At 40.1% G+C, this 11,015-nt stretch overlaps 1 protein-coding gene across 1 annotated transcript in view; it reads left to right on the top strand.

Moving 5' to 3' along the window:
* Positions 1-9,083, top strand: part of STMND1 (stathmin domain containing 1) — a 28,554-nt gene extending 19,471 nt beyond the window's left edge. The window contains exons 4-5 of the mRNA XM_045551840.1: positions 2,983-3,114; positions 3,771-9,083. Of these exons, the coding sequence (XP_045407796.1) occupies positions 2,983-3,114; positions 3,771-4,055 (417 nt within the window). The 3' untranslated portion in view covers positions 4,056-9,083. The remainder of the gene's footprint in view (positions 1-2,982; positions 3,115-3,770) is intronic.
* The last annotated feature ends 1,932 nt before the right edge of the window (positions 9,084-11,015 follow it).

Here is an 11,015-nt window from a genome sequence, read left to right on the forward strand (position 1 = left end):
TAGCTGGGACTACAGGTATGCACTGCAATGCCTGACTGGGTTTTTTTTTTCCTTTCTTTTTGGTAGAGATGGGGTCTCACTTTTGCTCAGGCTGGTCTTGAACTCCTGAGCTCAAGCAATCCTCCCACCTCGGCCTCCCACAGTGCTAGAATTACAGGTGTGAGCCACCGTGCCTGGCCTGTGAATTGGTATTATGTACCCACGTCAATATGCGTATGATTGGTGTGGGCCACTGTAGAGAGATGTGATGGGCTCTTATTTATCCACATAGGTTATCATTGGGTTTAATTGTCTTTTATCCCCAGCTCATTTCTCCCTGCTTCTTGGCATGTCCTAGGTCTCGCTACACCAGGCTCTGTGAATTCTCTATTGACTCCTCCTGTGTCTGGTCAAAGTTTATTCCCTTCTCTGTGCAACTTCTGTCCTTGGTAACCTTTAGTGTAGTTGGGAGTTTGTTCATGTTGCATCAGAGTCTTTAACATTATTTGCTGAACCTCATGTGGAGCTTTTAAGGAAGAGGAAGTTCACTGGGATAGGACTAAATAATGTCAGTTAGTGATCAGAGTGATGATCCCCAGGAGGTCCTTCCCCAGGAGGTCTAATCTTGACAAAACAGGAATCACCAGATCTCTTGCAGGAAGCTTTGTCCTTTTCTATGCACAAGACTCCCTTAAGGAAAACAAAACTAAGGTTCATCCATAGGTCAATAGTTAGTTAAGAAAGCTTTGAGGAACACACAGTGGGTGTAAGAAGTAACATATACAAGTTCTGTAGGCTAGAAACAAAACTCAAATCTTATCTCGGCATCTTTGGACTTGGCAGTCCTCTAATAGCATTCTTTAAGAAAATAACTGACTGGTAACATTTATAGGCTTTAAGGTTGATTTTTTCTTTTCCTTTTTTTTTAGTTTAGAGATGGTAGCATCTCTCTAAGCATAATATGATCATGGTTATCATTTTTAAGTGCCAACATTTGATAATAATGACTTCATAAAATTCAATGGAAAAGACCCCAGATATCATGCTATGCATCTTTCAATGCCTTTACTTATTTTTTTTTTTTTTGAGACAGAGTCTCACTCTGTTGCCTGGGCTAGAGTGCCGTGGCGTCAGCCTTGCTCACAGCAACCTCAGACTCCTGGGCTCAAGCGATCCTCCTGCCTCAGCCTCCCAAGTAGCTGGGACTACAGGCATGCGCCACCATGCCCGGCTAATTTTTCTATATATATTTTTAGCTGTCCGTATAATTTCTTTCTATTTTTAGTAGAGACGGGGTCTCGCTCTTGCTCAGGCTGGTCTCGAACTCCTGAGCTCAAACGATCCGCCCGCCTCGGCCTCCCAGAGGGCTAGGATTACAGCCAGGGCTTGCAGAGTTTAAGGACTCATGGACAGTCAGTCCATGGCCAAGCCAGGATCCCAACCCGGGTCTGTCTGAGTTCTGATCTCGGGTGCCTTTTTCTACTAGACTAAACCGCCTCTCCTTGTTTGATTTATCTTCTCAGTATCTACAACATTATAGTCTGAAGAGACAGTCTTTTAGAAATTACAATGAATATTAATAGCTTCATTGTCTTAAAAAACGTCTTTAGAGAAATAATCTAGAACAATATTCAGTTCATTTTATCACAAAGACTTGGAGTTCATTAAACCTCCCGCAAACCCAGTTGTAATAAATCTGTATAGACTGACCTCAAGAGATGTCCATATGAAATTAATTGGAGAAAGCAAATTGCAGAGCAGTGTGTATGGTATAATTCCATTTAGGTTCTGTTTAATATTATAGATGTCCTGAATGCATATTATGTATATAAATATTTGTGCATAAAATATATCTGGAAAGACACACACCAAACTCTTTAAAAAGGTTCATACTAAGAAGTAGGATTGGAGGGCCAGGTGGTTAAACACAGGATTAGGAGATTATTTATGCATAATTTTAATTTTTCATAATAAATGTACATTATAAAACACTAATTTTAAAAAGGAAAACATAAATTAAAACTTTCTTTATAGGCCCTTTCCAATAATTTTACTTTTCTTGTAGCTAGATATTATAATTAGAAAGTCTTTATTACTGCTTCGAACTGTCAAAAGGGCAGTTGATCCTACAAAATGGGATTTTTTTCTGCTGTCATAAAAATATTTGTAAAGTTCCAGCAGGAAGGGCCAGCACAGACCAGTTGCTCAGTTATTATTAATTATCTCTTCCCACCACAAAATCGAAAGTAGTGAAAACTAATCTCTGTCCCAAATGAAAGTAATTTGTAGCTTGTGCAATATTATAAAATCATCAGGTCAAACTTTTCACCTTGAACTGCAGATTCATCCCTCATTCCTTATCTTTTTCCGCCTTGTCTTCCATCTCAAGGTTTTTTTATTCTTAGAAGTCTTCTTCTATTTAGTTTCAGTGCATCTTGCATTCTCAACACCTTTTTTGTAGTAGCCTGGTGTTTTAAAAGCATCTAAGAGATTTTATCTTTACGAATTAATTCTGGTGTTACTATTAATAGCTTTCACATTGTTGTTGCTTTTTAAATTTGCTTCTGGAAAGTTTAGCTTTTTAGGATTTACCTTTTTTTTTCTTTCTTTTTCTTTTTTTTTTTTCCGAGACAGAGTCTAGCTCCATTGCCCGAGGTAGAGTGCCGTGGCATCGTCACAGCTCACAGCAACCTCAAACTCCTGGGCTCAGGCTACCCTCCTGCCTCAGCCTCTGGAGTAGCTGGGACTACAGGCGCACACCACCACGCCCAGCTAATTTTTCTATTTTTTGTAGAGATCTCGCTCTTGTTCAGGCTAGTCTCAAACTCCTGACATTAGGTGATCCTCCTTCCTGGGCCTCCCTGAGTGCTAGGATTACAGGTGTGAGCCACCGCGCCTGGCCTAGGATTTACATTTTAAACTGTGTTTATTCTAACTCTCCTGCCTTTCTCCTCTGTTAATGAATATGGTTGTTTTTCCACTTTAAAAAGTGTCTTCTTCCAGGTGAACACAGCTGAGAAGCCGCTGAGAAAGCCACCGGCCAGGCTGAAAAAACTCAAGATCAAAAAGGAAGTGCAGGATTTCGCCATGAAGGACATCGAGGAGAAGATGCAGGCCACAGAGGAGCGCCGGAAGGTACTCAGCTCTCAGGCGCTCCAGGCCTGAGGAGTTCGCTGCATGCTAAGATGAGCTCATGTCAGTATTTCAATGATCTGAGTGCTTCTTATGCTATATGTTTAGTGTTCTTTACAATTTCCCTTGTGAAGGGAGAAAGCAATATCTTGCAGTTGGTTGAAGATCAGTTTCATCCGTATAGCCTACGTAAGCAACATGCAATTCTCAAAATCAAGTGAAGTATGGAGTTTTCTTCAAAGAAAAAAAGACGTTTAATTGTGTGTAGGGGCAGGAGGAGAGGCAGGGTGGGGGTGTGCGGTTAAGCTGAGAAGAGACCCGGCAGTGCATCAGACAACAGCTCCTGCAGCATTTGCACCTGGGGGCTCCCAGAACCTTCTTCCAGCCGCTCTGTCTGGACCCAGCCTTCGCAGTGTGGGTCCATCAGCCTTCACCTCCCAGCTCCCTATCTGGTCTCTCGGAGCAAGGGTCAGACTCCAGGCTCTGCGAGGGCAGGCCCTGTGCCTGCCTGCTTCAACAGGAGTTTCTCAACGAGCTTTTGTTACGTGACTGAATAGTGAAATGCAGAAAGCCATCAATGTTCATTAACAAGCAGTCTTAATAAGAATTTGTAGAAAGTTATTCGAGCTCTTTTTCATTCTTTAATCCTGCTTTTTTAGACTAAAGAAGACGAAATAAGAAAAAGGCTACGGAGTGACCGACTTTTGCCCTCAGCGGGTCATTCGGGTTCAGCCGAGCTGAGCCAGGCTGAGGTTCCGTTTGCCAAAGGACTTCAGATGGTGAGTTCTGCTGGGTTTGAATCCTCGGACCTGCAGGGAGGAAGGCCACTGAAGAGGAAGAACAGTACAGGTGATGCAAGTTCGACTGATGGAAACTACAATTATGAAAGCATTGTGGTTGTGGAGTCAGACATGTCTTACAACCAAGCAGATGACATATTCTAATAAGCCATTTTTTGTGAATTTCATAAGAAGGGATCCGTTCTCCCCGGTTGTGACATTGTTAGTATGTGTCATGTTCTCTGACTGCCTGACCTCACTCTATTGGGATTTGGAATGATTGTGTGAGCTGAAGGTTAGTTGAGTAAATTAGATGGTCATGTCATGCTAGCTAAATAAAAGGGAGGGAGATTTGACCAGCTTAGATGTTATGAGATTGGTATTCTTCTTCATGTGTTTTACATATTGTGAAGGTGTCTTTATTTTATGAGTATCTTCAGCGTACATTAATACGTTTGTGCCAAATGAAATCCTTCCTTTTTACTCCAGCCTCTGTTGGTCCTTTAAGACAAATTGCATGGATTTGTACTAAACATATTCACGATCTATATGCTTCTTATGCTGTATAGCTAGAGTTGTTTTTTTTTTAATTTTCTTTGTGTTACAAAGAAATAAAGCAGTATCTTCAAGTCAGTTGAATTAACCAGTTTCATCCATATAGTTTAAGTAAGCAATATCCAGTTCTCAGAATTAGGTAAAGTATGGAGTTTTGGTCACGTGAAAACAGAAAAACTTCAATTGGAGCTGGGGGCGGGAGGAAGTTGGGGAGACAGGGGATACACCGAGGGTGAGGCCTGCTGCCAGTGTCTGTCTTCCCTGCAGGCATCTGAGCTGAGGAGTTTGCTGGCCCTCATCTTATTGGAATTACTGGAATTATGCCTTGATTCTTCCTCCCTCACCACCCACATTCAATGGGTTGTCAGGTGTCATGGGTTTACATTCTAAAGGTTTCTTGCATCCATCTTCATACTTTTCTTCTGTTACTACCTAGTTTAGACCACCCCACCAGCATTCAGCTGGGTTACTGTAACAGTTTCCTCGATCTTCATACAGTAGTCATCTGTTGAAACCCCTCACTTGCCCCCTTTTATTGTCAAGATCAAGTCCAGACTCCTCGGTAAGGGTCTCAGCTTTCACAGTTCACCCAAACTGAACCTATTCCGGTTCCTCAGACTCAGCACAGTCTCCCTAGCCTCTGGGTCTTTGCACAGGCTGTTCCCTCCTTCCCCTCTCCCCATCTTACTCCCTGATTTGAAGAATGTCTTCTTGTTTTTCATGTCTCAACTCAGATGTCACTTCCTCTAAGGCCCCCCCCCCCGGTTCAGGTTGGTTTCCCTCTCTCAGTGTCACCTTTTGGCAGCCTGGACTGCTCACCTTTGCATGTCCCACCCTGTGTAGGAGTTACCTGATAGGTTTCCATCTTTACTGTTGGATATTTTCAGTTTCCAAAGGGCAAAGGAGTGGGTCTGCTGGGATCCTGGTTGCATTTTTTGTACCTCTGCAAGTGAAATGCACATAATAAGTGCTGTGTGAATATTGCTTTAGTGGATGCATGGCTATGCCTGTATATCCTACAGAAGCAGGAGGACAACCCCAGGAGATGGTTTGTTTTCCTGGGAACCAGTGGCTGAGGGAAGAGCTGATTTGACTTGGGGGACACTCAGCATCTCCTGTTTATACATTCCCTTTGCACATGGACAGCTTGTGTTCCCATAGCCTGTAGGACTTCAGACTCTTACCAGCCAATAAGGTATGATGATGGAGATGGAGGGAGTAGAGGTCTCTTCAAAATTCATTGCAGAACCATATTTTAGAGTCAGAATCTACTTCTAACAGTGTGGCCTTGGAAAGGCATGTAGGCTCTCTGTGTCTCAACCACTTTATGTCTTAATTTGGAATAGCCACCATCACAGCGTTGTAGCAAATGAAATAATGTGTTTAAAATACTGCATAGATTAGACTATGCCACAATATTTATAGCATATTAGTTATATAAAATCCAATGTAAGCAACATGATGTTTTTCATCCATCCCAAGGTTTTTCTATGGAAGTGTTCCCTTGGTGACATATGCCAATATTATAAAATATTAGAGTAGCTAGAATAATTGTACAAGGACGCTTTAGAAAAAGATTTGGGTATCATTCATCTCTCTACAAATAATAAAATTTAAATGACCACAAAATACTTTCAACACATGTTTATATTATGAATTAAATTCCCAAATCTGATCAATACTGGCATAATACTTTCTCTTGAAATCTTATGCTCTTTCCTGTGTTATTTATAGGGGCTTGGATGACATGTTTGTTGAGTTAAAATATAGATAGTATAAATGTGAACATTATCATTGATACCTTGGCTTAAAAACCTCTCTACGTATATACAGTTAAATATGAAAAAGATTAACACATCCTAAATGATAATCTGTGTATTTTCTTAGCGATACCACCCACATTAATAGGATGGGAAGAGAAATGATTAGAATGTAGGGCACCTGGATGGCTAAAGTTCTAGGAACATTACTGCTCACAAAAACCATCTCAGGGTTTGGGGCTGAGGAACCAGAGACTCAGAGACTCTGAGCAACTTCCTACTGTCACAGAGCCACCACCATCAACCAGGGACAAAGCTTGTATTTGAATCCTGCTCTGCCTCCAAAGGGCTATTAACTCCATCCCTGGAACGTTTTTTAAAAACTTCAAATAGAAATGTGACTTTTCCCATGATCATCTCTCTTTCTTCTTTTCTTTCTCTTTAAAGGATGATTTGTACTAACGAGTAATCACAAAGAAAAATTGAGATTTCTAAAATATAGCTTCTGGGATAATGTTAATTTTATGTATTGAAATAGCATAATTGTTTTTCTCATTCTTAAAGCACAGAATTTTGAGCAACCACTAGGGTATTTCAACTACAATCAAACCACAACCTTCAGGAAGATATGGGCCAGGGAACACATGATTAGATAAGTGTCTCTATAATCATCTTACTTGGTGGCCAACTGACTAATGCCTGTGCAGTTATTTTTTTGTGAAAAATGACCTTGCTGTATCTAATAGAAATTACTTTGATATTTAATGATACTCTAATTTTAGGGGGAAAAAAACCTCATGGATGATTCATATTTAAGGTAATATATTTTAAAGAATATATAAGAAGTGTATTTTAAAATCTTTCAGATATATTTAAAATAACACATGTTGTAAGATACTTATGTTTGTAAAAGTAATTTTGTAATCACAGGGACAAAAATAGAATTTATCACAGGGGGTTGCCATAGTGACTACCAGTAATTTATGACTGTGTCTATTTCTGTGTTTGTTATTCCATTATCAGTAAATAGTTAGTATTTGAAGAAGTAATTATACAGCAAATACTGCATTCTAAAGATACGTAATGCTAATCTGTGTACGGGAAACCTTCATATAGGGCATAGTGGAGCCTATGTCTCAGACAGGTCAAAAAAGGGCACTATTTTAAAATGAACTATGGGAAATAACAGTTATGTTCTCTCTGTGTCACTTGCGTTTGTCTTTTAATTACATGAGTAATGTAAGAAGCAAAAAGCACCAGGAATCCAATACTTTCCCCTCCCCTTAAAATAACTGCTGGCAACATTTTGTTATATGTACTTCAATACTTTTTTCTTACAAAAATGGACTCATCCCATATAAGCTATCTTTTGCCTTGCTTTTTTCTCTCCGCAGTACAATATCTTTCCATGTAAATAAATCTGCTTCCATAGTATTGATCTTCATGATGTAACATTGTTTAGTTTCCCTATTGTGTGTCTAAGAGTTCCCTTAGATAAAGATGCCAAAGCATGTGTTTCCGTTTCTGTTTTGAGAATGTTGATAAGTAAGTATAATTGAACATTTCCCCGTTGAAGCAGAGCAATCTAAACACCTTAAAGAGCAGAAGCTGCGATGCTTGCTTTGCATACCACTTTCCATTGCTCTTATTCTTGGTCACTACTTTTTGATGAAAGACTTCGAGTGCAAACCAACAATGAAGGTTGGATGCAACCAGTTTTGAAAATCCACCTCCAGTCTCTTCTCTTGTTCAGGAAGTTGAATTCATCTTATGACAGTTTTGATTCAGCACACGGAGATCTCAAGCATGCTTCAAAAGTTCACGTGATAGAAAGAAAAAAAAAGTGACTATTATATCCTTATATCCGAGTTGGTTTTTCATTGATAAGGAATAAAAAAACTAGCCATGTATGCAAAGTGTTACTGGCAGAAAAGTATTTCCAGGTAAGGGTCTGAAACCTTTTCTCTTGTATTTAGAAACAAGAAATTATTTATGAAATCAAGTGATCAGCTATTTTAAGCACAAAATGCAATCATCCTAGTAGTTTCTAGTAATTAATACATAAATTTCCTCTCTATGCTAATAGAATTCAATCCCTAACCCAAAGACAATGTATCCTGGAAAAATGTATATGACAAAAATTCATGCCTTCTCTTTCTTAATTTGAAATAAACAGCAGTGCTCACTTGTTAAATGGGAGAAAGACTGTACCGAGGATTAGCACGTAACCAACCTCCGTTTACCAGCTTGCTGGATTGGCCTATGCCAATAGTTCCCAGAGTGTGATCCCTAACTAGCAGCATCCGCGTCACCTGGGAATGTGTTATAAATGCACATTCTCAGATCCCACCCTAGACCTTCTACACCAGGTCGTGGGCCCGGCGATCTGGGTTTTAACAAGCCCTCCAGGTGATTTTAATGCATACACATTTGCTCTGTGCTTGCTGTTCATGCTGTAAACACACTGAGCAATGCCCACAATATGACGCACGTTCCAGACAAAAGGCATCTTTCCAGCATGCCCAAGAGTCCCTGCCCCCAAGAGTCAAGTTCAACATTCACTGAGCCACCTATGTTTATCCTAAGAGTTCTCAGTGCTATTTGTGCTGGTTATTATATTTAATTTTGTATAACTTTTTTAAAAAATGTGGTGGGAAAAGGAATAGATAAGTCTGTAAAAAACAAATCTTTGAAGGATTCTACACTCACATCGTTTTGTAAATGTCCAAATTTCACCCTCTGATTTAAGGGGACTAAAACTGTAATTACAGATAATACATTATGGGGGTGATTTATGCAAGAATTTTAATCATGCATGGATGTTACATCAAAGTATTTTCAAGTGACAGTATATGTAAATGATTTAAGTTAAAATAAAATATTTACAATATATAATATATGCATTGTTTCTTGGGACTCCCTAGTTGCCTATTATTAGATAGGAAAAACCAAGGTGTTTTTCCTATTCTTGTGCACTCAATACCACTTCACCCCTGGTCACCAAAATGTGTGGGGATTTCTCCCCACTGACAATCAGGCAGTTCTCTCTGGGTGTCCTCTAATTCAACTCAGTACTAACTACCTGGAGATAGTGTCAGGTCCTGCAGGCTAAGGGCTTGGTACGGCAAGACTGCCCCCTACTTCACACGCCAGTCACAAGTGGTAGGTTGTCACCTATAATTCTGACCAACCGGCTATAAATCAGGCTTCCTACAACCGCCTTCTCAGGTTCAATTAATTTGCTAGAGCAGCTCACAGAACTCAGGGAAACACTTTCCTTATATTACCCACTTATTATAAAGGTTATTACAAAGGCAACAGGTGAATTGTCAGATGGAAGAGATGCATTGGACGAGGTATGATAAAAAGGTCCCAAGGGCAGGGGCTTCTGTCCCCGTAAATTTAGGGTGTGCCACCCTCCCAGCACATGAATGTGTTTGCCCACCTGGAAGCCCTCTGAACCCCATAGTTCAGGGATTTTTAGGGAGGCCTCATCGCGTGGGCATGATGGATTATTAACTCCATTTCCGACCCTTCTCTCTTCTCCCAGGATGGGGAGTGGGGTTGGTGAGGCTGAAAGTTCCAAGCTTCTAATCATGGCTTGGTCTTTCTGGTGACCAGCCCCCACCCAGGAGCCCATCGAGAGTTGTCTCGTTAGGACAAAAGCTGCTCCTATCACCCAGGAATCCCAAGTGATTTAGGAGCTCTGTGTCAGGAACTGGGGCAGAGACCAAACATTAGAACAACAGATTTTCCTAGCACCCCATCACTCAGGAAATCCCAAGAGTTGCAGCAACTCTGTGCCCAGCACTGAGGGCAGAGACTAATGTGTGTATTTCTTATTATTTCACAGCTGTTTTTATTAACTAATAATTTCTCACACTCAGTTGCATATATTTCTACTTTAAAGAAATTTTATAACATAATCTTTAATGTATTGATTGAAGTTTTAAAAATATTTTTATGGGAATTGGTTCTTTTGTGCCATTCCAAATTGCTGACAATATTTTTAAAACCACTTAAGGGGAGTTGCAATTCTAAAAACATTGTAAGATGCTGCTATTATTTATTTAATTGATCCCTGTTGTTGGAAGTTTTGGTTATTTTCAATTTGTCAACATTATAAAATATGGTAAATAATTCTGCAGTTAACATTAAAAAGTTAGTTTATTAAATTAGTCTTAAATTTCCCCTCATAAGTTAAATAAAATACAAAATTTCCTTTTGGATCTTGTGTCTGACATTGCAGGGAACTTGAAGATTGAATTGGCATTTCCACAGAAATACTGTGACGATGAGTGACTGCTTGATCAGCCCAGATGACTTGGAACAATTTGTTTGAATTCTCTGAGGAGGGACTGTTTATTCCTTTGTCCCTTCAGACTTGTGGAAATCTGTGCAGCTTGATTGCTGGAAACTTACACACAGAAAAAACAAGCAATCACCAGTTGCAGCCAAGGTAGAGAAATTCATTTTGACTTGAATCCTCAATCCAGGGTGAGCAGTAATTTGCTGACCTGCAAACAGTTGCTAGAAAGACTAACATCTCCAGTACAGCACCATTGTACAGCAAAGGGAAAAAGTGATGTCCTTGGAAGATGGCCTTGGACTATTGGCCCGGTTAAAGTATTATATTTCACAATGGTTGGCAATTTTATTTCGCTCATCCTTATAAAAGCCTGCTGTTTCATATGCTCAAGGAGCATTTTAGTACCTGCATAGGCGGCACCCCCACCCCAGGCAAGGGCAAGGACAGTAGGAGGAGGAAAGAAAGCTCGGTTTGTCAGCAAGGAACACCTTTGAAGTGCCG

Source organism: Lemur catta, chromosome 5, assembly GCF_020740605.2.
Source record: "Lemur catta isolate mLemCat1 chromosome 5, mLemCat1.pri, whole genome shotgun sequence".
NCBI lineage: Eukaryota > Metazoa > Chordata > Mammalia > Primates > Lemuridae > Lemur > Lemur catta.